Consider the following 26148-nt stretch of genomic DNA (forward strand, 5'->3'; position numbering starts at 1 on the left):
CAGCTCCCCTGCGCTGGTCAAGAAGTGAGCCAGTAGTCAGGGTCACATGCCTGCAGGTTAGCTCGCAGTCGCTCAGGGTTGGTGCTCTTGGGGATGATGGCCACGCCCAACTGGATGAGGTGACGCAGCAGCACCTGAGCAGGTGTCTTGCCAAGTTTATCAGCGATGCACGACACCTCCTGGCGCCCCAGGATGTCCGGAAATGCCTCGTGTCTGGCCGACAGAGCAAGGATCAGGTCATGTTGGTGCACCTGCAAGACTTGAGCACTCTTCAAATGACAATGACGACCCTCACTTGCCACGATATGCATGCATACACGACCATGGCTTGGCTGATAGTAACTTTAAGTGGTGTTAGAGCATGATTCTACACCACTCGGCTTCCTTTTGACTGCACAGTACTGACTGCCAGAAGACCCTGTGTCATGTGTCATGTCGCTACATGACCGCTCCAGGCAACACTCGCAGACTTGTAGCAGAAGATGAGGTCAGCCACAAGGTCACTATGAAAGTTGTATTCCTACTTGCTAAAGTCTCTTCCAAATGCTGTACACAATTTAAGAGTCGTATTAACTATATTTTAAGACATTTAGTCAGGGCCGGTGCAAGATAAATTGGCGCCCTAGGCGAAAAACCTTAATGCCGCCCCCCCCCCCCCCCCTTCTCCGCCCACCCGGCTGGACACCCCAAAAAAAATTTTCCTTGCCTCAAAATACATCACGTAAGCCTGAGTTTTTTTTCAACAATCAAATGTAAGTAGGCTTGTGTATTTTTTTTATACTTTTTTACTTATTACAAATCATAAACAGGTCACCGTGGACTTTAAATAATTACTTATATCAATATAAACATTCCAAACTGTTACAAAAATCCATTTTCATCTAGTTTCAATAATCGTTAAACTATATCAGCTGTTATGTGTCGTGCTGTGCCGCCCCCAGCTACTTGGCGCCCTAGGTGGTTGCCTAGTTCGCCTATATGGACGCGCCGGCCCTGCATTTAGTTCTGAAGTGAAGCATGTCATAACTCATAACAGTGCTCATTGTTCACGACATGCTGCAGGAGTTTACAGGACTGGTGTATGCCTGACTATTAAAATTGAAAGATTAATATAACACAAAAAAACATTTTTAGTTGTGTATATTTATTCTACATAAAAATAATAATTTTGTTTTAAAAATAGCTTACTTTGCAGATTTGTTATGAAACGAAGGCTAAAGCCCGTTCATGTGAACTGATAAAGTGAGCCTCGCTAAGCCATGCCTAGCAGCGAACTATGTGTGACGCCATTTAAATACTGTTCTAACTTGAAGTAATTAACAACCCTCAAAATGGTTTCAACAAAGCATGCAGAAACATCAGGAATCAACCCAGAAACTACGAAAGCATATGATCTAAATTTTTTTTATGTTGAGTGCACAATGGCAGTAGGCTGTGTGAAGATTGTTGAGTGAGCTCACATTGTAGCATGCATGTTCCAGTTGTGTGTGCATGTCACACTGAGAGATGGCAAAAAGCAAACACTGGCTCACAATTTGCCAATCCTCTCCTCCCTCCTTCAGTTCCAAACATTGACCTCAAAGTCTCAAAGCCATGAAACAATATAACCTTAAAGCTCATGTAGCAGCAAGCACCTGTAGTTGTACTTGCGACGGAAGTGGTCTCGGGTGCCAGGTGACCCCAGCGGGCAGAACGCGGTCACGACCACGCCGTGCTGAGAGCAGAACTGGCGCAACTCGGGCTGCTGCAGGTAGGCATGCAGCTCTACCTGGTTGGTAGCAGGAGGGATGCGCGCAGCATCCAGGATCCTCGTTAGTTGACACACATTATAGTTGGAGACACCTATGGAGCGTGCCTTACCGGTGTCCACCTGCTGCTCCATCGCCTGTGAACCCATACACACTCGACATGTCCATGCCAAAAAGGCAACGAAGCAGAGGGGCTCACGATCACCATTGCCATGTGTCGGACATACATGGCCGCGGTGGCTGGGGCAACCTGGGTGCTGCGGTCATATAATAATGTCTTTCAACAAATTTGGCTGACTGTCAGCCTGGCGGGAAACGACGATAGTCGACCCCTAACAACCAGTTATGCTCAAAACTTCCAATGCAACAAAAATGTCCAAGTGCCCGCCCTTGCTTAGTAGATATTTTCTACTCTTCCAACTTTTCTTCCTGAGCCATCCTTCTATTACCGTAGCCAACCCGCATGTAATTAATGCATGAAATTTTGCATCCCGCATGTAACTGCCCAGGATTTTCCCTGTGTCTATGGAGTATTCACCTGGACCCAACTTATATAGTTTAGAGTCTAGAATAGTCAGTGAGGGGAGTTAATCATGGCACCAAAAGATGCCATGGCTGGCCAATCCCCCTCCTACCACTTAGACCCAGACCCCTCCTAAATACACATAGTTATAATTTAGGTTAGGAAAAAAAAATCGACATTAGAGAGCTCCTCTCCCCAGTTCATCCTGGGGTAATAAACCTGAATTGGTATAATAAGGTTGCTACTTTATTCTAACTTTCTTCTCTCTCTCTCCCTCCCTCTCCCTTTCACCCTTACCCTCTCCCCTGGATCGGCCTTCGGGAGCTTGCTCTAGGCTCCTCCCTCTCCCCTGGATCGGCCTTCGGGAGCTCGCTCTAGGCTCCTCCCTCTCCCCTGGAGCGGCCTTCGGGAGCTCGCTCTAGGACACTCCCTCTCCCCTGGATCGGCCTTCGGGAGCTCGCTCTAGGCTCCTCCCTCTCCCCTGGATCGGCCTTCGGGAGCTCGCTCTAGGCTCCTCCCTCTCCCCTGGAGCGGCCTTCGGGAGCTCGCTCTAGGCTCCTCCCTCTCCCCTGGATCGGCCTTCGGGAGCTCGCTCTAGGCTCCTCCCTCTCCCCTGGAGCGGCCTTCGGGAGCTCGCTCTAGGCTCCTCCCTCTCCCCTGGAGCGGCCTTCGGGAGCTCGCTCTAGGCTCCTCCCTCTCCCCTGGAGCGGCCTTCGAAAGCTCGCTCTAGGACACTCCCTCTCCCCTGGAGCGGCCTTCGGGAGCTCGCTCAAGGCTCCTCCCTCTCCCCTGGAGCGGCCTTCGAAAGCTCGCTCTAGGACACTTCCTCTCCCCTGGATCGGCCTTCGGGAGCTCGCTCTAGGCTCCTCCCTCTCCCCTGGAGCGGCCTTCGAAAGCTCGCTCTAGGACACTCCCTCTCCCCTGGAGCGGCCTTCGGGAGCTCGCTCAAGGCTCCTCCCTCTCCCCTGGAGCGGCCTTCGAAAGCTCGCTCTAGGACACTCCCTCTCCCCTGGATCGGCCTTCGGGAGCTCGCTCTAGGCTCCTCCCTCTCCCCTGGAGCGGCCTTCGGGAGCTCGCTCTAGGCTCCTCCCTCTCCTCTGGAGCGGCCTTCGGGAGCTCGCTCTAGGCTCCTCCCTCTCCCCTGGATCGGCCTTCGGGAGCTCGCTCTAGGCTCCTCCCTCTCCCCTGGAGCGGCCTTCGGGAGCTCGCTCTAGGCTCCTCCCTCTCCCCTGGATCGGCCTTCGGGAGCTCGCTCTAGGCTCCTCCCTCTCCCCTGGATCGGCCTTCGGGAGCTCGCTCTAGGCTCCTCCCTCTCCCCTGGAGCGGCCTTCGGGAGCTCGCTCTAGGCTCCTCCCTCTCCCCTGGATCGGCCTTCGGGAGCTCGCTCTAGGCTCCTCCCTCTCCCCTGGAGCGGCCTTCGGGAGCTCGCTCTAGGCTCCTCCCTCTCCCCTGGATCGGCCTTCGGGAGCTCGCTCTAGGCTCCTCCCTCTCCCCTGGATCGGCCTTCGGGAGCTCGCTCTAGGCTCCTCCCTCTCCCCTGGATCGGCCTTCGGGAGCTCGCTCTAGGCTCCTCCCTCTCCCCTGGAGCGGCCTTCGAAAGCTCGCTCTAGGACACTCCCTCTCCCCTGGAGCGGCCTTCGGGAGCTCGCTCTAGGCTCCTCCCTCTCCCCTGGAGCGGCCTTCGAAAGCTCGCTCTAGGACACTCCCTCTCCACTGGAGCGGCCTTCGGGAGCTCGCTCAAGGCTCCTCCCTCTCCCCTGGAGCGGCCTTCGAAAGCTCGCTCTAGGACACTTCCTCTCCCCTGGATCGGCCTTCGGGAGCTTGCTCAAGGCTCCTCCCTATCCCCTGGAGCGGCCTTCGAAAGCTCGCTCTAGGACACTCCCTCTCCCCTGGAGCGGCCTTCGGGAGCTCGCTCTAGGCTCCTCCCTCTCCCCTGGAGCGGCCTTCGAAAGCTCGCTCTAGGACACTCCCTCTCCCCTGGATCGGCCTTCGGGAGCTTGCTCAAGGCTCCTCCCTCTTCCCTGGATCGGCCTTCGAAAGCTCGCTCTAGGACACTCCCTCTCCCCTGGAGCGGCCTTCGGGAGCTCGCTCTAGGCTCCTCCCTCTCCCCTGGAGCGGCCTTCGGGAGCTCGCTCTAGGCTCCTCCCTCTCCCCTGGAGCGGCCTTCGGGAGCTCGCTCTAGGCTCCTCCCTCTCCCCTGGAGCGGCCTTCGGGAGCTCGCTCTAGGACACTCCCTCTCCCCTGGAGCGGCCTTCGGGAGCGCGCTCTAGGCTCCTCCCTCTCCCCTGGAGCGGCCTTCGAAAGCTCGCTCTAGGACACTCCCTCTCCCCTGGATCGGCCTTCGGGAGCTCGCTCTACGACACTCCCTCTCCCCTGGAGCGGCCTTCGGGAGCTCGCTCTAGGCTCCTCCCTCTCCCCTGGAGCGGCCTTCGGGAGCTCGCTCTAGGACACTCCCTCTCCCCTGGAGCGGCCTTCGGGAGCTCGCTCTAGGCTCCTCCCTCTCCCCTGGAGCGGCCTTCGGGAGCTCTCTCTAGGACACTCCCTCTCCCCTGGAGCGGCCTTCGGGAGCTCGCTCTAGGACACTCCCTCTCCCCTGGAGCGGCCTTCGGGAGCTCGCTCTAGGCTCCTCCCTCTCCCCTGGAGCGGCCTTCGGGAGCTCGCTCTAGGCTCCTCCCTCTCCCCTGGAGCGGCCTTCGGGAGCTCGCTCTAGGCTCCTCCCTCTCCCCTGGAGCGGCCTTCGGGAGCTCGCTCTAGGACACTCCCTCTCCCCTGGAGCGGCCTTCGGGAGCTCGCTCTAGGCTCCTCCCTCTCCCCTGGAGCGGCCTTCGAAAGCTCGCTCTAGGACACTCCCTCTCCCCTGGAGCGGCCTTCGGGAGCTCGCTCTAGGCTCCTCCCTCTCCCCTGGAGCGGCCTTCGAAAGCTCGCTCTAGGACACTCCCTCTCCCCTGGATCGGCCTTCGGGAGCTTGCTCAAGGCTCCTCCCTCTCCCCTGGATCGGCCTTCGAAAGCTCGCTCTAGGACACTCCCTCTCCCCTGGAGCGGCCTTCGGGAGCTCGCTCTAGGCTCCTCCCTCTCCCCTGGAGCGGCCTTCGGGAGCTCGCTCTAGGCTCCTCCCTCTCCCCTGGAGCGGCCTTCGGGAGCTCGCTCTAGGCTCCTCCCTCTCCCCTGGAGCGGCCTTCGAAAGCTCGCTCTAGGACACTCCCTCTCCCCTGGATCGGCCTTCGGGAGCTCGCTCTAGGACACTCCCTCTCCCCTGGAGCGGCCTTCGGGAGCTCGCTCTAGGCTCCTCCCTCTCCCCTGGAGCGGCCTTCGGGAGCTCGCTCTAGGACACTCCCTCTCCCCTGGAGCGGCCTTCGGGAGCTCGCTCTAGGCTCCTCCCTCTCCCCTGGAGCGGCCTTCGGGAGCTCGCTCTAGGACACTCCCTCTCCCCTGGAGCGGCCTTCGGGAGCTCGCTCTAGGCTCCTCCCTCTCCCCTGGAGCGGCCTTCGAAAGCTCGCTCAAGGCTCCTCCCTCTCCCCTGGATCGGCCTTCGGGAGCTCGCTCTAGGCTCCTCCCTCTCCCCTGGATCGGCCTTCGGGAGCTCGCTCTAGGCTCCTCCCTCTCCCCTGGAGCGGCCTTCGGGAGCTCGCTCTAGGCTCCTCCCTCTCCCCTGGAGCGGCCTTCGGGAGCTCGCTCTAGGCTCCTCCCTCTCCCCTGGAGCGGCCTTCGGGAGCTCGCTCAAGGCTCCTCCCTCTCCCCTGGAGCGGCCTTCGGGAGCTCGCTCTAGGCTCCTCCCTCTCCCCTGGAGCGGCCTTCGGGAGCTCGCTCTAGTACACTCCCTCTCCCCTGGAGCGGCCTTCGGGAGCTCGCTCTAGGACACTCCCTCTCCCCTGGAGCGGCCTTCGGGAGCTCGCTCTAGGACACTCCCTCTCCCCTGGAGCGGCCTTCGGGAGCTCGCTCTAGGACACTCCCTCTCCCCTGGAGCGGCCTTCGGGAGCTCGCTCTAGGCTCCTCCCTCTCCCCTGGAGCGGCCTTCGGGAGCTCGCTCTAGGACACTCCCTCTCCCCTGGAGCGGCCTTCGGAAGCTCGATCTAGGCTCCTCCCTCTCCCCTGGAGCGGCCTTCGGGAGCTTGCTCAAGGCTCCTCCCTCTCCCCTGGATCGGCCTTCGGGAGCTCGCTCTAGGCTCCTCCCTCTCCCCTGGATCGGCCTTCGGGAGCTCGCTCTAGGCTCCTCCCTCTCCCCTGGAGCGGCCTTCGAAAGCTCGGTCTAGGACACTCCCTCTCCCCTGGAGCGGCCTTCGGGAGCTCGCTCTAGGCTCCTCCCTCTCCCCTGGAGCGGCCTTCGAAAGCTCGCTCTAGGACACTCCCTCTCCCCTGGAGCGGCCTTCGGGAGCTCGCTCTAGGCTCCTCCCTCTCCCCTGGAGCGGCCTTCGAAAGCTCGCTCTAGGACACTCCCTCTCCCCTGGATCGGCCTTCGGGAGCTTGCTCAAGGCTCCTCCCTCTCCCCTGGATCGGCCTTCGGGTGCTCGCTCTAGGCTCCTCCCTCTCCCCTGGAGCGGCCTTCGAAAGCTCGCTCTAGGACACTCCCTCTCCCCTGGAGCGGCCTTCGGGAGCTCGCTCTAGGCTCCTCCCTCTCCCCTGGAGCGGCCTTCGAAAGCTCGCTCTAGGACACTCCCTCTCCCCTGGATCGGCCTTCGGGAGCTCGCTCTAGGCTCCTCCCTCTCCCCTGGAGCGGCCTTAGGGAGCTCGCTCTAGGCTCCTCCCTCTCCCCTGGAGCGGTCTTCGAAAGCTCGCTCTAGGACACTCCCTCTCCCCTGAAGCGGCCTTCGGGAGCTCGCTCTAGGCTCCTCCCTCTCCCCTGGAGCGGCCTTCGAAAGCTCGCTCTAGGACACTCCCTCTCCCCTGGATCGGCCTTCGGGAGCTTGCTCAAGGCTCCTCCCTCTCCCCTGGATCGGCCTTCGGGAGCTCGCTCTAGGCTCCTCCCTCTGCCCTGGAGCGGCCTTCGAAAGCTCGCTCTAGGACACTCCCTCTCCCCTGGATCGGCCTTCGGGAGCTCGCTCTAGGCTCCTCCCTCTCCCCTGGAGCGGCCTTCGGGAGCTCGCTCTAGGACACTCCCTCTCCCCTGGAGCGGCCTTCGGGAGCTTGCTCAAGGCTCCTCCCTCTCCCCTGGATCGGCCTTCGGGAGCTCGCTCTAGGCTCCTCCCTCTCCCCTGGATCGGCCTTCGGGAGCTCGCTCTAGGCTCCTCCCTCTCCCCTGGAGCGGCCTTAGGGAGCTCGCTCTAGGACACTCCCTCTCCCCTGGATCGGCCTTCGGGAGCTTGCTCAAGGCTCCTCCCTCTCCCCTGGATCGGCCTTCGGGAGCTCGCTCTAGGCTCCTCCCTCTCCCCTGGATCGGCCTTCGGGAGCTCGCTCTAGGCTCCTCCCTCTCCCCTGGAGCGGCCTTCGAAAGCTCGCTCTAGGACACTCCCTCTCCCCTGGAGCGGCCTTCGGGAGCTCGCTCTAGGCTCCTCCCTCTCCCCTGGAGCGGCCTTCGGGAGCTCGCTCTAGGCTCCTCCCTCTCCCCTGGAGCGGCCTTCGGGAGCTCGCTCTAGGACACTCCCTCTCCCCTGGAGCGGCCTTCGGGAGCTCGCTCTAGGCTCCTCCCTCTCCCCTGGAGCGGCCTTCGGGAGCTCGCTCTAGGACACTCCCTCTCCCCTGGAGCGGCCTTCGGGAGCTCGCTCTAGGCTCCTCCCTCTCCCCTGGAGCGGCCTTCGGGAGCTCGCTCTAGGACACTCCCTCTCCCCTGGAGCGGCCTTCGGGAGCTCGCTCTAGGCTCCTCCCTCTCCCCTGGAGCGGCCTTCGGGAGCTCGCTCTAGGACACTCCCTCTCCCCTGGAGCGGCCTTCGGGAGCTCGCTCTAGGCTCCTCCCTCTCCCCTGGAGCGGCCTTCGGGAGCTTGCTCAAGGCTCCTCCCTCTCCCCTGGATCGGCCTTCGGGAGCTCGCTCTAGGCTCCTCCCTCTCCCCTGGATCGGCCTTCGGGAGCTCGCTCTAGGCTCCTCCCTCTCCCCTGGAGCGGCCTTCGAAAGCTCGCTCTAGGACACTCCCTCTCCCCTGGAGCGGCCTTCGGGAGCTCGCTCTAGGCTCCTCCCTCTCCCCTGGAGCGGCCTTCGAAAGCTCGCTCTAGGACACTCCCTCTCCCCTGGAGCGGCCTTCGGGAGCTCGCTCTAGGCTCCTCCCTCTCCCCTGGAGCGGCCTTCGAAAGCTCGCTCTAGGACACTCCCCTCTCCCCTGGATCGGCCTTCGGGAGCTTGCTCAAGGCTCCTCCCTCTCCCCTGGATCGGCCTTCGGGAGCTCGCTCTAGGCTCCTCCCTCTCCCCTGGAGCGGCCTTCGAAAGCTCGCTCTAGGACACTCCCTCTCCCCTGGAGCGGCCTTCGGGAGCTCGCTCTAGGCTCCTCCCTCTCCCCTGGAGCGGCCTTCGAAAGCTCGCTCTAGGACACTCCCTCTCCCCTGGATCGGCCTTCGGGAGCTCGCTCTAGGCTCCTCCCTCTCCCCTGGAGCGGCCTTAGGGAGCTCGCTCTAGGCTCCTCCCTCTCCCCTGGAGCGGCCTTCGAAAGCTCGCTCTAGGACACTCCCTCTCCCCTGGAGCGGCCTTCGGGAGCTCGCTCTAGGCTCCTCCCTCTCCCCTGGAGCGGCCTTCAAAAGCTCGCTCTAGGACACTCCCTCTCCCCTGGATCGGCCTTCGGGAGCTTGCTCAAGGCTCCTCCCTCTCCCCTGGATCGGCCTTCGGGAGCTCGCTCTAGGCTCCTCCCTCTCCCCTGGAGCGGCCTTCGAAAGCTCGCTCTAGGACACTCCCTCTCCCCTGGATCGGCCTTCGGGAGCTCGCTCTAGGCTCCTCCCTCTCCCCTGGAGCGGCCTTCGGGAGCTCGCTCTAGGACACTCCCTCTCCCCTGGAGCGGCCTTCGGGAGCTTGCTCAAGGCTCCTCCCTCTCCCCTGGATCGGCCTTCGGGAGCTCGCTCTAGGCTCCTCCCTCTCCCCTGGATCGGCCTTCGGGAGCTCGCTCTAGGCTCCTCCCTCTCCCCTGGAGCGGCCTTAGGGAGCTCGCTCTAGGACACTCCCTCTCCCCTGGATCGGCCTTCGGGAGCTTGCTCAAGGCTCCTCCCTCTCCCCTGGATCGGCCTTCGGGAGCTCGCTCTAGGCTCCTCCCTCTCCCCTGGATCGGCCTTCGGGAGCTCGCTCTAGGCTCCTCCCTCTCCCCTGGAGCGGCCTTCGAAAGCTCGCTCTAGGACACTCCCTCTCCCCTGGAGCGGCCTTCGGGAGCTCGCTCTAGGCTCCTCCCTCTCCCCTGGAGCGGCCTTCGGGAGCTCGCTCTAGGCTCCTCCCTCTCCCCTGGAGCGGCCTTCGGGAGCTCGCTCTAGGACACTCCCTCTCCCCTGGAGCGGCCTTCGGGAGCTCGCTCTAGGCTCCTCCCTCTCCCCTAGAGCGGCCTTCGGGAGCTCGCTCTAGGACACTCCCTCTCCCCTGGAGCGGCCTTCGGGAGCTCGCTCTAGGCTCCTCCCTCTCCCCTGTAGCGGCCTTCGGGAGCTCGCTCTAGGCTCCTCCCTCTCCCCTGGAGCGGCCTTCGGGAGCTCGCTCTAGGACACTCCCTCTCCCCTGGAGCGGCCTTCGGGAGCTCGCTCTAGGCTCCTCCCTCTCCCCTGGAGCGGCCTTCGAAAGCTCGCTCTAGGACACTCCCTCTCCCCTGGAGCGGCCTTCGGGAGCTCGCTCTAGGCTCCTCCCTCTCCCTTGGAGCGGCCTTCGGGAGCTCGCTCTAGGCTCCTCCCTCTCCCCTGGAGCGGCCTTCGGGAGCTCGCTCTAGGACACTCCCTCTCCCCTGGAGCGGCCTTCGGGAGCTCGCTCTAGGCTCCTCCCTCTCCCCTGGAGCGGCCTTCGGGAGCTCGCTCTAGGACACTCCCTCTCCCCTGGAGCGGCCTTCGGGAGCTCGCTCTAGGCTCCTCCCTCTCCCCTGGAGCGGCCTTCGGGAGCTCGCTCTAGGCTCCTCCCTCTCCCCTGGATCGGCCTTCAGGAGCTCGCTCTAGGCTCCTCCCTCTCCCCTGGATCGGCCTTCGGGAGCTCGCTCTAGGCTCCTCCCTCTCCCCTGGAGCGGCCTTAGGGAGCTCGCTCTAGGACACTCCCTCTCCCCTGGATCGGCCTTCGGGAGCTTGCTCAAGGCTCCTCCCTCTCCCCTGGATCGGCCTTCGGGAGCTCGCTCTAGGCTCCTTCCTGTCCCCTGGATCGGCCTTCGGGAGCTCGCTCTAGGCTCCTCCCTCTCCCCTGGAGCGGCCTTCGAAAGCTCGCTCTAGGACACTCCCTCTCCCCTGGAGCGGCCTTCGGGAGCTCGCTCTAGGCTCCTCCCTCTCCCCTGGAGCGGCCTTCGGGAGCTCGCTCTAGGCTCCTCCCTCTCCCCTGGAGCGGCCTTCGGGAGCTCGCTCTAGGACACTCCCTCTCCCCTGGAGCGGCCTTCGGGAGCTCGCTCTAAGCTCCTCCCTCTCCCCTGGAGCGGCCTTCGGCAGCTCGCTCTAGGCTCCTCCCTCTCCCCTGGAGCGGCCTTCGGGAGCTCGCTCTAGGCTCCTCCCTCTCCCCATGAGCGGCCTTCGGGAGCTCGCTCTAGGACACTCCCTCTCCCCTGGAGCGGCCTTCGGGAGCTCGCTCTAAGCTCCTCCCTCTCCCCTGGAGCGGCCTTCGGGAGCTCGCTCTAGGCTCCTCCCTCTCCCCTGGAGCGGCCTTCGGGAGCTCGCTCTAGGACACTCCCTCTCCCCTGGAGCGGCCTTCGGGAGCTCGCTCTAGGACACTCCCTCTCCCCTGGAGCGGCCTTCGGGAGCTCGCTCTAAGCTCCTCCCTCTCCCCTGGAGCGGCCTTCGGGAGCTCGCTCTAGGCTCCTCCCTCTCCCCTGGAGCGGCCTTCGGGAGCTCGCTCTAGGCTCCTCCCTCTCCCCTGGAGCGGCCTTCGGGAGCTCGCTCTAGGACACTCCCTCTCCCCTGGAGCGGCCTTCGGGAGCTCGCTCTAGGACAATCCCTCTCCCCTGGAGCGGCCTTCGGGAGCTCGCTCTAGGACACTCCCTCTCCCCTGGAGCGGCCTTCGGGAGCTCGCTCTAGGACACTCCCTCTCCCCTGGAACGGCCTTCGGGAGCTCGCTCTAGGACACTCCCTCTCCCCTGGAGCGGCCTTCGGGAGCTCGCTCTAGGACACTCCCTCTCCCCTGGAGCGGCCTTCGGGAGCTCGCTCTAGGCTCCTCCCTCTCCCCTGGAGCGGCCTTCGGGAGCTCGCTCTAGGACACTCCCTCTCCCCTGGAGCGGCCTTCGGGAGCTCGCTCTAGGACACTCCCTCTCCCCTGGAGCGGCCTTCGGGAGCTCGCCCTAGACTCCTCCCTCTCCCCTGGAGCGGCCTTCGGGAGCTCGCCCTAGACTCCTCCCTCTCCCCTGGAGCGGCCTTCGGGAGCTCGCCCTAGGACACTCCCTCTCCCCTGGAGCGGCCTTCGGGAGCTCGCTCTAGGCTCCTCCCTCTCCCCTGGAGCGGCCTTCGGGAGCTCGCTCTAGGACACTCCCTCTCCCCTGGAGCGGCCTTCGGGAGCTCGCTCTAGGACACTCCCTCTCCCCTGGAGCGGCCTTCGGGAGCTCGCCCTAGACTCCTCCCTCTCCCCTGGAGCGGCCTTCGGGAGCTCGCCCTAGGACACTCCCTCTCCCCTGGAGCGGCCTTCGGGAGCTCGCTCTAGGCTCCTCCCTCTCCCCTGGAGCGGCCTTCGGGAGCTCGCTCTAGGACACTCCCTCTCCCCTGGAGCGGCCTTCGGGAGCTCGCTCTAGGACACTCCCTCTCCCCTGGAGCGGCCTTCGGGAGCTCGCTCTAGGCTCCTCCCTCTCCCCTGGATCGGCCTTCGGGAGCTCGCTCTAGGCTCCTCCCTCTCCCCTGGAGCGGCCTTCGGGAGCTCGCTCTAGGACACTCCCTCTCCCCTGGAGCGGCCTTCGGGAGCTCGCTCTAGGACACTCCCTCTCCCCTGGAGCGGCCTTCGGGAGCTCGCTCTAGGCTCCTCCCTCTCCCCTGGAGCGGCCTTCGGGAGCTCGCTCTAGGCTCCTCCCTCTCCCCTGGAGCGGCCTTCGGGAGCTCGCTCTAGGCTCCTCCCTCTCCCCTGGAGCGGCCTTCGGGAGCTCGCTCTAGGACACTCCCTCTCCCCTGGAGCGGCCTTCGGGAGCTCGCTCTAGGACACTCCCTCTCCCCTGGAGCGGCCTTCGGGAGCTCGCTCTAGGACACTCCCTCTCCCCTGGAGCGGCCTTCGGGAGCTCGCTCTAGGCTCCTCCCTCTCCCCTGGAGCGGCCTTCGGGAGCTCGCTCTAGGCTCCTCCCTCTCCCCTGGAGCGGCCTTCGGGAGCTCGCTCTAGGCTCCTCCCTCTCCCCTGGAGCGGCCTTCGGGAGCTCGCTCTAAGCTCCTCCCTCTCCCCTGGAGCGGCCTTCGGGAGCTCGCTCTAGGACACTCCCTCTCCCCTGGAGCGGCCTTCGGGAGCTCGCTCTAGGCTCCTCCCTCTCCCCTGGAGCGGCCTTCGGGAGCTCGCTCTAGGCTCCTCCCTCTCCCCTGGAGCGGCCTTCGGGAGCTCGCTCTAGGCTCCTCCCTCTCTCCTGGAGCGGTTTTCGGGAGCTCGCTCTAGGCTCCTCCCACTCCCCTGGAGCGGCCTTCGGGAGCTCGCTCTAGGCTCCTCCCTCTCCCCTGGAGCGGCCTTCGGGAGCTCGCTCTAGGCTCCTCCCTCTCCCCTGGAGCGGCCTTCGGGAGCTCGCTCTAGGACACTCCCTCTACCCTGGAGCGGCCTTCGGGAGCTCGCTCTAGGACACTCCCTCTCCCCTGGAGCGGCCTTCGGGAGCTCGCTCTAGGCTCCTCCCTCTCCCCTGGAGCGGCCTTCGGGAGCTCGCTCTAGGCTCCTCCCTCTCCCCTGGAGCGGCCTTCGGGAGCTCGCTCTAGGACACTCCCTCTCCCCTGGAGCGGCCTTCGGGAGCTCGCTCTAGGACACTCCCTCTCCCCTGGAGCGGCCTTCGGGAGCTCGCTCTAGGACACTCCCTCTCCCCTGGAGCGGCCTTCGGGAGCTCGCTCTAGGACACTCCCTCTCCCCTGGAGCGGCCTTCGGGAGCTCGCTCTAGGACACTCCCTCTCCCCTGGAGCGGCCTTCGGGAGCTCGCTCTTGGACACTCCCTCTCCCCTGGAGCGGCCTTCGGGAGCTCGCTCTAGGACACTCCCTCTCCCCTGGAGCGGCCTTCGGGAGCTCGCTCTAGGCTCCTCCCTCTCCCCTGGAGCGGCCTTCGGGAGCTCGCTCTAGGACACTCCCTCTCCCCTGGAGCGGCCTTCGGGAGCTCGCTCTAGGACACTCCCTCTCCCCTGGAGCGGCCTTCGGGAGCTCGCTCTAGGCTCCTCCCTCTCCCCTGGAGCGGCCTTCGGGAGCTCGCTCTAGGACACTCCCTCTCCCCTGGAGCGGCCTTCGGGAGCTCGCTCTAGGACACTCCCTCTCCCCTGGAGCGGCCTTCGGGAGCTCGCTCTAGGCTCCTCCCTCTCCCCTGGAGCGGCCTTCGGGAGCTCGCTCTAGGACACTCCCTCTCCCCTGGAGCGGCCTTCGGGAGCTCGCTCTAGGACACTCCCTCTCCCCTGGAGCGGCCTTCGGGAGCTCGCTCTAGGACACTCCCTCTCCCCTGGAGCGGCCTTCGGGAGCTCGCTCTAGGACACTCCCTCTCCCCTGGAGCGGCCTTCGGGAGCTCGCTCTAGGACACTCCCTCTCCCCTGGAGCGGCCTTCGGGAGCTCGCTCTAGGACACTCCCTCTCCCCTGGAGCGGCCTTCGGGAGCTCGCTCTAGGACACTCCCTCTCCCCTGGAGCGGCCTTCGGGAGCTCGCTCTAGGACACTCCCTCTCCCCTGGAGCGGCCTTCGGGAGCTCGCTCTAGGACACTCCCTCTCCCCTGGAGCGGCCTTCGGGAGCTCGCTCTAGGACACTCCCTCTCCCCTGGAGCGGCCTTCGGGAGCTCGCTCTAGGACACTCCCTCTCCCCTGGAGCGGCCTTCGGGAGCTCGCTCTAGGCTCCTCCCTCTCCCCTGGAGCGGCCTTCGGGAGTTCGCTCTAGGACACTCCCTCTCCCCTGGAACGGCCTTCGGGAGCTCGCTCTAGGACACTCCCTCTCCCCTGGAGCGGCCTTCGGGAGCTCGCTCTAGGCTCCTCCCTCTCACCTGGAGCGGCCTTCGGGAGCTCGCTCTAGGACACTCCCTCTCCCCTGGAGCGGCCTTCGGGAGCTCGCTCTAGGACACTCCCTCTCCCCTGGAGCGGCCTTCGGGAGCTCGCTCTAGGACACTCCCTCTCCCCTGGAGCGGCCTTCGGGAGCTCGCTCTAGGACACTCCCTCTCCCCTGGAGCGGCCTTCGGGAGCTCGCTCTAGGACACTCCCTCTCCCCTGGAGCGGCCTTCGGGAGCTCGCTCTAGGACACTCCCTCTCCCCTGGAGCGGCCTTCGGGAGCTCGCTCTAGGACACTCCCTCTCCCCTGGAGCGGCCTTCGGGAGCTCGCTCTAGGACACTCCCTCTCCCCTGGAGCGGCCTTCGGGAGCTCGCTCTAGGACACTCCCTCTCCCCTGGAGCGGCCTTCGGGAGCTCGCTCTAGGACACTCCCTCTCCCCTGGAGCGGCCTTCGGGAGCTCGCTCTAGGACACTCCCTCTCCCCTGGAGCGGCCTTCGGGAGCTCGCTCTAGGACACTCCCTCTCCCCTGGAGCGGCCTTCGGGAGCTCGCTCTAGGACACTCCCTCTCCCCTGGAGCGGCCTTCGGGAGCTCGCTCTAGGCTCCTCCCTCTCCCCTGGAGCGGCCTTCGGGAGCTCGCTCTAGGACACTCCCTCTCCCCTGGAGCGGCCTTCGGGAGCTCGCTCTAGGACACTCCCTCTCCCCTGGAGCGGCCTTCGGGAGCTCGCTCTAGGACACTCCCTCTCCCCTGGAGCGGCCTTCGGGAGCTCGCTCTAGGACACTCCCTCTCCCCTGGAGCGGCCTTCGGGAGCTCGCTCTAGGACACTCCCTCTCCCCTGGAGCGGCCTTCGGGAGCTCGCTCTAGGTCACTCCCTCTCCCCTGGAGCGGCCTTCGGGAGCTCGCTCTAGGACACTCCCTCTCCCCTGGAGCGGCCTTCGGGAGCTCGCTCTAGGACACTCCCTCTCCCCTGGAGCGGCCTTCGGGAGCTCGCTCTAGGACACTCCCTCTCCCCTGGAGCGGCCTTCGGGAGCTCGCTCTAGGACACTCCCTCTCCCCTGGAGCGGCCTTCGGGAGCTCGCTCTAGGACACTCCCTCTCCCCTGGAGCGGCCTTCGGGAGCTCGCTCTAGGCTCCTCCCTCTCCCCTGGAGCGGCCTTCGGGAGCTCGCTCTAGGACACTCCCTCTCCCCTGGAGCGGCCTTCGGGAGCTCGCTCTAGGACACTCCCTCTCCCCTGGAGCGGCCTTCGGGAGCTCGCTCTAGGACACTCCCTCTCCCCTGGAGCGGCCTTCGGGAGCTCGCTCTAGGACACTCCCTCTCCCCTGGAGCGGCCTTCGGGAGCTCGCTCTAGGACACTCCCTCTCCCCTGGAGCGGCCTTCGGGAGCTCGCTCTAGGACACTCCCTCTCCCCTGGAGCGGCCTTCGGGAGCTCGCTCTAGGACACTCCCTCTCCCCTGGAGCGGCCTTCGGGAGCTCGCTCTAGGACACTCCCTCTCCCCTGGAGCGGCCTTCTGGAGCTCGCTCTAGGACACTCCCTCTCCCCTGGAGCGGCCTTCGGGAGCTCGCTCTAGGACACTCCCTCTCCCCTGGAGCGGCCTTCGGGAGCTCGCTCTAGGACACTCCCTCTCCCCTGGAGCGGCCTTCGGGAGCTCGCTCTAGGACACTCCCTCTCCCCTGGAGCGGCCTTCGGGAGCTCGCTCTAGGACACTCCCTCTCCCCTGGAGCGGCCTTCGGGAACTCGCTCTAGGACACTCCCTCTCCCCTGGAGCGGCCTTCGGGAGCTCGCTCTAGGACACTCCCTCTCCCCTGGAGCGGCCTTCGGGAGCTCGCTCTAGGCTCCTCCCTCTCCCCTGGAGCGGCCTTCGGGAGCTCGCTCTAGGCTCCTCCCTCTCCCCTGGAGCGGCCTTCGGGAGCTCGCTCTAGGCTCCTCCCTCTCCCCTGGAGCGGCCTTCGGGAGCTCGCTCTAGGCTCCTCCCTCTCCCCTGGAGCGGCCTTCGGGAGCTCGCTCTAGGCTCCTCCCTCTCCCCTGGAGCGGCCTTCGGGAGCTCGCTCTAGGCTCCTCCCTCTCCCCTGGAGCGGCCTTCGGGAGCTCGCTCTAGGCTCCTCCCTCTCCCCTGGAGCGGCCTTCGGGAGCTCGCTCTAGGACACTCCCTCTCCCCTGGAGCGGCCTTCGGGAGCTCGCTCTAGGCTCCTCCCTCTCCCCTGGAGCGGCCTTCGGGAGCTCGCTCTAGGCTCCTCCCTCTCCCCTGGAGCGGCCTTCGGGAGCTCGCTCTAGGACACTCCCTCTCCCCTGGAGCGGCCTTCGGGAGCTCGCTCTAGGACACTCCCTCTCCCCTGGAGCGGCCTTCGGGAGCTCGCTCTAGGACACTCCCTCTCCCCTGGAGCGGCCTTCGGGAGCTCGCTCTAGGACACTCCCTCTCCCCTGGAGCGGCCTTCGGGAGCTCGCTCTAGGCTCCTCCCTCTCCCCTGGAGCGGCCTTCGGGAGCTCGCTCTAGGCTCCTCCCTCTCCCCTGGAGCGGCCTTCGGGAGCTCGCTCTAGGCTCCTCCCTCTCCCCTGGAGCGGCCTTCGGGAGCTCGCTCTAGGCTCCTCCCTCTCCCCTGGAGCGGCCTTCGGGAGCTCGCTCTAGGACACTCCCTCTCCCCTGGAGCGGCCTTCGGGAGCTCGCTCTAGGACACTCCCTCTCCCCTGGAGCGGCCTTCGGGAGCTCGCTCTAGGACACTCCCTCTCCCCTGGAGCGGCCTTCGGGAGCTCGCTCTAGGACACTCCCTCTCCCCTGGAGCGGCCTTCGGGAGCTCGCTCTAGGCTCCTCCCTCTCCCCTGGAGCGGCCTTCGGGAGCTCGCTCTAGGCTCCTCCCTCTCCCCTGGAGCGGCCTTCGGGAGCTCGCTCTAGGCTCCTCCCTCTCCCCTGGAGCGGCCTTCGGGAGCTCGCTCTAGGCTCCTCCCTCTCCCCTGGAGCGGCCTTCGGGAGCTCGCTCTAGGACACTTCCTCTCCCCTGGAGCGGCCTTCGGGATCTCGCTCTAGGACACTCCCTCTCCCCTGGAGCGGCCTTCGGGAGCTCGCTCTAGTACACTCCCTCTCCCCTGGAGCGGCCTTCGGGAGCTCGCTCTAGGCTCCTCCCTCTCCCCTGGAGCGGCCTTCGGGAGCTCGCTCTAGGCTCCTCCCTCTCCCCTGGAGCGGCCTTCGGGAGCTCGCTCTAGGACACTCCCTCTCCCCTGGAGCGGCCTTCGGGATCTCGCTCTAGGACACTCCCTCTCCCCTGGAGCGGCCTTCGGGAGCTCGCTCTAGTACACTCCCTCTCCCCTGGAGCGGCCTTCGGGAGCTCGCTCTAGGCTCCTCCCTCTCCCCTGGAGCGGCCTTCGGGAGCTGGCTCTAGGCTCCTCCCTCTCCCCTGGAGCGGCCTTCGGGAGCTCGCTCTAGGCTCCTCCCTCTCCCCTGGAGCGGCCTTCGGGAGCTCGCTCTAGGACACTCCCTCTCCCCTGGAGCGGCCTTCGGGAGCTCGCTCTAGGACACTCCCTCTCCCCTGGAGCGGCCTTCGGGAGCTCGCTCTAGGCTCCTCCCTCTCCCCTGGAGCGGCCTTCGGGAGCTCGCTCTAGGCTCCTCCCTCTCCCCTGGAGCGGCCTTCGGGAGCTCGCTCTAGGCTCCTCCCTCTCCCCTGGAGCGGCCTTCGGGAGCTCGCTCTAGGCTCCTCCCTCTCCCCTGGAGCGGCCTTCGGGAGCTCGCTCTAGGCTCCTCCCTCTCCCCTGGAGCGGCCTTCGGGAGCTCGCTCTAGGCTCCTCCCTCTCCCCTGGAGCGGCCTTCGGGAGCTCGCTCTAGGCTCCTCCCTCTCCCCTGGAGCGGCCTTCGGGAGCTCGCTCTAGGCTCCTGCCTCTCCCCTGGAGCGGCCTTCGGGAGCTCGCTCTAGGCTTCTCCCTCTCCCCTGGAGCGGCCTTCCCTCTCCCCTGGAGCGGCCTTCGGGAGCTCGCTCTAGGCTCCTCCCTCTCCCCTGGAGCGGCCTTCGGGAGCTCGCTCTAGGCTCCTCCCTCTCCCCTGGAGCGGCCTTCGGGAGCTCGCTCTAGGCTCCTCCCTCTCCCCTGGAGCGGCCTTCGGGAGCTCGCTCTAGGCTCCTCCCTCTCCCCTGGAGCGGCCTTCGGGAGCTCGCTCTAGGCTCCTCCCTCTCCCCTGGAGCGGCCTTCGGGAGCTCGCTCTAGGCTCCTCCCTCTCCCCTGGAGCGGCCTTCGGGAGCTCGCTCTAGGCTCCTCCCTCTCCCCTGGAGCGGCCTTCGGGAGCTCGCTCTAGGCTCCTTCCTCTCCCCTGGAGCGGCCTTCGGGAGCTCGCTCTAGGCTCCTCCCTCTCCCCTGGAGCGGCCTTCGGGAGCTCGCTCTAGGCTCCTCCCTCTCACCTGGAGCGGCCTTCGGGAGCTCGCTCTAGGCTCGTCCCTCTCCCCTGGAGCGGCCTTCGGGAGCTCGCTCTAGGCTCGTCCCTCTCCCCTGGAGCGGCCTTCGGGAGCTCGCTCTAGGCTCCTCCCTCTCCCCTGGAGCGGCCTTCGGGAGCTCGCTCTAGGACACTCCCTCTCCCCTGGAGCGGCCTTCGGGAGCTCGCTCTAGGACACTCCCTCTCCCCTGGAGCGGCCTTCGGGAGCTCGCTCTAGGACACTCCCTCTCCCCTGGAGCGGCCTTCGGGAGCTCGCTCTAGGACACTCCCTCTCCCCTGGAGCGGCCTTCGGGAGCTCGCTCTAGGACACTCCCTCTCCCCTGGAGCGGCCTTCGGGAGCTCGCTCTAGGACACTCCCTCTCCCCTGGAGCGGCCTTCGGGAGCTCGCTCTAGGACACTCCCTCTCCCCTGGAGCGGCCTTCGGGAGCTCGCTCTAGGACACTCCCTCTCCCCTGGAGCGGCCTTCGGGAGCTCGCTCTAGGCTCCTCCCTCTCCCCTGGAGCGGCCTTCGGGAGCTCGCTCTAGGCTCCTCCCTCTCCCCTGGAGCGGCCTTCGGGAGCTCGCTCTAAGCTCCTCCCTCTCCCCTGGAGCGGCTTTCGGGAGCTCGCTCTAGGACACTCCCTCTCCCCTGGAGCGGCCTTCGGGAGCTCGCTCTAGGACACTCCCTCTCCCCTGGAGCGGCCTTCGGGAGCTCGCTCTAGGCTCCTCCCTCTCCCCTGGAGCGGCCTTCGGGAGCTCGCTCTAGGCTCCTCCCTCTCCCCTGGAGCGGCCTTCGGGAGCTCGCTCTAAGCTCCTCCCTCTCCCCTGGAGCGGCCTTCGGGAGCTCGCTCTAGGCTCCTCCCTCTCCCCTGGAGCGGCCTTCGGGAGCTCGCTCTAGGCTCCTCCCTCTCCCCTGGAGCGGCCTTCGGGAGCTCGCTCTAGGCTCCTCCTGCCCACGACCCCTTCTCTTGTGCTGCTCCTTACATGCCGAGCAAGATGGCTGGTGTTTGACCCAGAGACCCACGGCCACAGCCCGTCTCGGCCAGGTGCGTCGCGCGGCTGCAGATCGACAGCGACACTTAGGCGCGCCGCGCCAGGGGGTTTACCCCCACCTGAGACTCATTACTGCCTTGTCCCGCGACCAGGATAAGACAACACATTTCCAACATGTTGCCATGTGCCAAATTGTGCAGCAAGGCAAGAGGAACAAGACCACCACGACTAGTCGCAGAATTATAATGTTCCATCGTCTGTGTACATTCACACATGCTCAACATATCGACACATGGTGTAAATAGGCAGAGAGGTAAGGGATCACAACATCAAGTTAAGGAATTCTCGTGTATCATCGCCAGTGTATTCCAACACACACACACACACACACACAACATTCGCCACATATCACATGGTGCAGCAACGCAGAGAGGCATGAGATCACCCTTACTATTCGCAGAGATCTTGTGATCCATCGCCTGTGCGCACCTACACACAGCCAACATGTATACACCGACGTGCAGCTTATTCACCTTTGAGACTGCTATGAAATCTCAATACTCAACATGTAAGTGTGTAGTGTAAGTTAATGTAATTGCAGATGCAGCGAACAGTTCTTGTCTCAACTTGTGTCGTTTTATTAGAATCAGGTTTTAGATATTAAGAATTTATGGACACAGTGTTAATTTTAATGATTAGATATTGCAATGTCAATGTTTTGTATATGTATTAGCTCTTATCGTTTATTTGTTTGTGTTTTCACGTGAGTTGAGCGCGCAACAGGTACATGGTTTGGCGTTCTTGCGCGGTAGTTGGTTCTTGGCTCCCACAGAGAATGGTCACGTTACTCTGATGCTCCACAAAACTAACTACTATTAAGTACGTACATCCTAACTGCTCAGCTTTGGTATCTTCTACTTGTGACAGTATTCGGACGTTGAACTGTATCGTCACTTAATTTTTGTAGTGTTTTTTTCTATAAAACCTGTGTACCGCTACATAAACCTAATTAATTAATTTTTAATTTATTATATATTTTAGATCCCACTTCTCCCCCTTCTGCGTAAATGGGCTGGTAAGATTTTTATATCAAAAGGAATAAAACAATTGAAAATATACCTGGAATGAATGGTAGGTAATACATGAATGACGAAGCACCACTGCACTTACCTTCCAGACAGCAATGATGTCCGTGTCCAAATCCAACACGTAGCTGCCATCGGGGCGTGCAAGAGGTTCTTCGCCACAAGGGTCAGGCATGAAGCCGAAGGGCATGTGCACAAGGTACAGATCCACATAGTCCAGCTGTAGTCTTTGCAGCGAGATGCCTAAGTAGCGTGCCACATCACTACACCTGTTGGCCAGGTGGGGCAGCTGCACACACGAGGTACAGAGCCACATAACCCTGCAATGATGTCCCTAGGTACAGCTTCATGTCAATACATACTGCTGTTGGCTAGATGGGGCAGCTGTCAAGACACGTAAAAAGTCTGCCACATACACAAGCGTATAATATACCAAATAATTAAAGTTGAGTATGTGATCTGTAATGATGTCTCAACTAAAATATAATGTTCTCAACTAAAATATATTAACTTCATCAGGTTGTGGGCCCAGTTAAAAAGTCCCGGAAACGAAGTAAGTCTCGATGTTTGCGTGAGATGCGAGCGGGAAATTGAAAGTGCATTATGTGCCAAACATTCGTCTTTGAAAAATGGTGGCGGGCCCTTCTACACCTTATCCAAACTAACGGGAACGAATTCAAAAACTGTAATTTCCGACTTTTGTATTTGCTTAGTGAAAAAGACATAAAATGGATCATGGATGGAGAAGTAAAGCTACAAGAGTTTACAGAAAATGATTGATGTGCAACTTCATGCACTTTTTATCCTCTGTGATGGTTAACAGGGAGGAAACTAAATGGCCTCTTTATGAACTCCAGAATCCGAGTGTGGAGGAGCTGCCAGATAGGAGCCTGAGGGCACATCACTCTGCCGCCTGAGCCGCGATAGGCGCGCTCCTGCCTGTTACTGCTGTGCGCCGACTGCCCTCCCAGTAGACGGTGGTACTGCTAGAAGCTGGCTTGTGGAGTAGTGGAAGCACTGGTAGGTACCTTGGTGGTGATGAACAGGTCCTCTCTGCGCCCACCCGCTGATATCCACCTGCGCACCGCTGCTCCAATGGCTGCCTCGTTGCCGTAGTTGAAGGCAGTGTCGATGTGACGGTAGCCTGCCTGCAGGGCTTCCAACACTATGGTCTCGATTACCTCGGCACTTGCCTGAACAGACATTTAGCCCACGTCATGAGTTACTTCCCTTCCCGCTCATGTATGAATGTGACAGTGTTGTTACTAGCTCCATATTTATAAATATTTTTATTTTTTGATAGACTTAATTAAACCGACTTGTTATATAAATATTTTGGTTTTTTTGAGGGGGGGATATTTTCCCTTGAAATAAAAAAAACTCTTTATTCCCACTAACAAATATAAAGAATTTGAAATCGTACAGCTTGCAAAGTGGTTCCATTCCCCATCTTCCCTCCTCAATGTAATACTGTGTATGCTCTTGAATATGTGGTCATTTTCAAATTCCACTTTGGATACTACCGAGGCGTACTGGATATTTTTTAAACACAAATTAACACTGGGTCTGTGTGCACTGCATAGGACAAGGAAGAAATGTAAGTGAACAGAGTTACGGAAATGTTTGTGTGTTCGCTAGGGTCTTGTAATCTGTAATGCCATGTTGATAAAATTCCGAACAATCACATCGGCACTTGCAACATGCGAACAGTGTACTAAGCGCACGCTAACTGATGTGGCTTTTCACATAACTTGCCTCCTGTTAACTTCAGTGTGTGGCAGTCACAATTTATAGTGATGGACAGAAGCAATTCCAGACCTAACTTAACTGACATGTCTGTCTTATCTGCGGCTGCGGCCCCTGTCTTTGCAAACGCCTGGGATAATTACTTCTTTTTTTTTGAGGCATTGCCCCCGGATTTTTTAAAAATTAACTGTTTCAAAAAAATTTAATCCAACCTGGAATTTAAATGTCCTGATAAATTATCCATGGGTAAGTTTGTAAGTGTTTAAGATTAAATTTCAGGTATAATCACATCGTTATATGAGTCAGTAAAATCTTTGAAAGTTTTTCTAATGGAAAATCATGAATTTAAATAGGTACTGACCAGCACATTTAGTTGCAATACATATAACAACTCTTTCATTTTCCTTTTCTCATTAGTATCCATATATTGAACAGAACAACTACATCGCCAGTCTGGGAGTCCCCTCGCAGTTGTGCAGCTCACTGCGTCATGGCTGAGCCGCTGTGGACAGAGGAGCCGTGAAGGACTTATGTCGAGCCGAGCTGCCGTGGGGAGAGTGAGTCCTTCTCTTATTGACAGTCCTTCATATTGTTATAACGTGAGCAAGGCCGGGACATGTGCAGGTGCAGAGCTGGCTGGCGGCTGCCGCAACATGATATGCGCCGCGCGCGCCTGGAAGATAACAAGGATTGTCGCTTTCCCCCCCTCCTACCCTCCACTCCCCGCGCGGCGCCCTGCCTTTGACACGTAACTGACACCTGACAGCTGCGGAGTCACGCGAGCCGCCGACACGTGTTTCGAGAGATTTCTGCCGTCGTGTCGGCGCGGAATGACGCGACTGGCCCCAGCCGCACTCGTGAGTTCAGAAATGACGGCTGATATCTAAAAAGAGGACGTCGGCCTCAGGAGTTCAGTGGAGTCAGAGAGAGAGTTCAGGCGGCAGCCTTCCCGCGGCGGAGTTTCCGGGCGATAGTGTCGCGGGTGCGGCGGAGTTCCGAGCGAGGCGTCGAGTGGGATCTCGGCGAAGGCAAGTGCGACGGCGGCGGCGGAGTCCCGCCGCTGAGATCCACGAGGGGCGCTGCGGCGAGAGTTGCGCCAGAGGTGCGGCCCAGTGAGGTGTGTGAAAACGAGTAACTGGGGAAGCAACACTTTTAAGTGCAATTGATTATTTGCCATTTTAGATTATTTCTAAGTGACATAAGTAGTGGCAATAAATAAAACTGTGTGTTTGATAAAAATCTTTAATTGTGCTATCCCTTCCCGAACCCTGTAAATCGTAACAATATTGTTTTAATTTAGTAAATAGTATATATAGATGTTAGTCAATACTTAAACTCAAGTTTATTAACTGGACCTGTTTTCTCACTTGTATGCTGTTTCCGAATAGTAAGGATGTGTCATTTATCGATGTCCTTGACCAAAGGATCCTTCAATTTATAAGCTGCATGCCGTGTGAAAATATCTGTGAGCGGATATCAAAAAAATTTTGTCGACACCAACTCTATCTGGTGTATCAACAATGAATTACCTTTTCGGCAGTCAATTGGTTTGTGTTTAAGAAGTATTTCATTGTATTTTAGAGCAAATTTTATATCATGTACGTTCAACTTAGTCGGTTCAAACATAAAAGGGTGAAGACAGCAGTTGGCTTGCTACACAACGGGCTATTGTTACAGTTTCAGGCAAACATAGCGCTACAGTTTCCTGAACGCATGAAAGTACACCAGCGACTCGACCTTGCATGAGAAGCTGCAGGCATTATGTAAGGATCCTTGTAGCTGTTCGGCAGTCAACACAAAAAGGCTGACGTTCTTTACGATGCACTTTTCAAGGATTCTTGAAGAAGGGCAAATCGCAGGACCATGCCGACTCTGCAGTATTCTGGACAGAGGTTGTTCAGCACCTGCACTCGGGCCTAGGTATATGCTTGTAGCCAGGGGCGCAACAACTAAATTTCCAAAGGGGGGGGCAATATACCTTTTTATAAAGAATCATCGATCCCTCCTATTGAAGTGGGGGGTCCGGGGGCCTCCCCCGGGAAAATTTGTATTTCAAGGTGGAAAATGGTGCTATTTAAGCAGTTTTATTACCTAAAAATTGATTACACAGCACTTTCTTTGCCCCCGTTTGCCCTCACTTCAAGGTTTCAGAAGGGGGGGGGGGCAAAATACCCTTGCCCTCCCCCCCCCCCTGTTGTTGCGCCCCTGCTTGTAGCGTGGCGCTGTGCTTGCACGGCACCAGCTACGCGGACAGGTTATGTCGCGCCGATTCGCCAGTTAAACCCCGCATGCGCCAGTGTCTTTAAAACACGTGTCGGTTATATTGTGTTGGTAATGTAAAGTATAAGCATTGTATTAATTACATGGTCAAAACGTCGGGCAGTTGAACCAAGGGTAAGTCGTGCCTCGCGCTATTGATCGCTCGCCAGGCGACCTAGTTGCTTGCCGTCCAGGTCAGTTACCAAGCCCAAAACTTGCAAGTTTACGCACTTATGACAGTATCTACCGCTGTTGAATTCAAGTTTTACTGCAAAACCACGAAACAATGTTAGTATATAATGGACGGATTACCTATATGAATGTAATACATATAGATATATGAGCTATTTGTAGATATTATGTTAATTCATTATCAAAACTCGTTACTATCAAAGGTTTAAAAACTGTATTTAAAACAATATTGCCTCGAGAAAATAGCTGTGCGGTGGTTAGTCACATAGCGTGTACTTGGGACTACAGGACATGTAAGCTGTTGTTTAAACACCGCGGCTAGCGAACATGCGTTTATCGCACAAGCTCCAGTGAAACAGAAATTACCTGCCAAGTTCCCAAACCCACGACGGGCATGCAGTGGCCTGAAGACAGTAACAGCGACATGTTATTCATATTCTCCCGACCTCGCTCAACACTTTTTTCTATGCGCTCAACACAGCAAACATTCGACCGGGCATGTCGCAGCACGCATGCGCCAGCGAGCAGTGAAGGGCTGGAGTTATTTCGGGAGCCGCTTCTATTCGCGTGCCAGCGTCTACAGTGTGGCGCGCGCATGTTCCTTGCTCCTTGGCGCGGCGTATGTAAGCACACATCGCTATGCCCATAACTACGTTTTACTAAAAAAAATACTACTGAAGGGTTTTTAACGAACCTGTAAACATATCAATTCTTTGATGGTTTTGAAAATAATAATAATAACTACGGACGTTATAAGAAACCGTATTAGAAGCGAGGAGGAAGAGAAAAGGAACGCAATGTGCCAGCGCAGAACAGCCGGTCTCTCGCCTGTGGCTGTGAGGCTGTGACACACAGCAGCCTTCAGGAGCTGTGAGGTGTCTGCAAGACAGAGTCGCTTGTAGCTCTCACGATGTGTGCTCGCATGCTTGTGTCTTGACTACAGTGAAACACTCCCTCTCGGAAGAGTATACTAAAGCTAGCCAAATGGGCGAGAGGTTTTGGTTTTCAAATGTTGGTCAATCTGTTA

The 26148-nt window shown here is 60.5% G+C and overlaps 1 protein-coding gene across 2 annotated transcripts in view; it reads right to left on the minus strand.

The window, feature by feature from the left end:
- LOC134530058 (1,5-anhydro-D-fructose reductase-like) overlaps positions 1-25644 on the minus strand; it is a 166617-nt gene extending 140973 nt beyond the window's left edge. The window contains exons 1-5 of one of the 2 annotated variants that reach the window (XR_010074769.1): positions 25488-25630; positions 21953-22117; positions 21010-21213; positions 1635-1885; positions 51-213 (exon numbers count right to left, since the gene is read on the minus strand). Coding sequence is in view for 1 of the 2 variants with exons in the window: in XM_063364607.1 (XP_063220677.1) it covers positions 51-213; positions 1635-1885; positions 21010-21213; positions 21953-22117; positions 25488-25556 (852 nt within the window). In the remaining variant the exon portion in view is untranslated. Of the gene's footprint in view, positions 1-50; positions 214-1634; positions 1886-21009; positions 21214-21952; positions 22118-25487 lie in introns of both variants that reach the window. The other variant, XM_063364607.1, reaches the window with a different exon arrangement.
- Positions 25645-26148: the final 504 nt, after the last annotated feature.

The sequence above is a fragment of the Bacillus rossius genome, chromosome 3 (genome assembly GCF_032445375.1).
Source record: "Bacillus rossius redtenbacheri isolate Brsri chromosome 3, Brsri_v3, whole genome shotgun sequence".
NCBI classification, from domain to species: Eukaryota; Metazoa; Arthropoda; class Insecta; order Phasmatodea; family Bacillidae; genus Bacillus; species Bacillus rossius.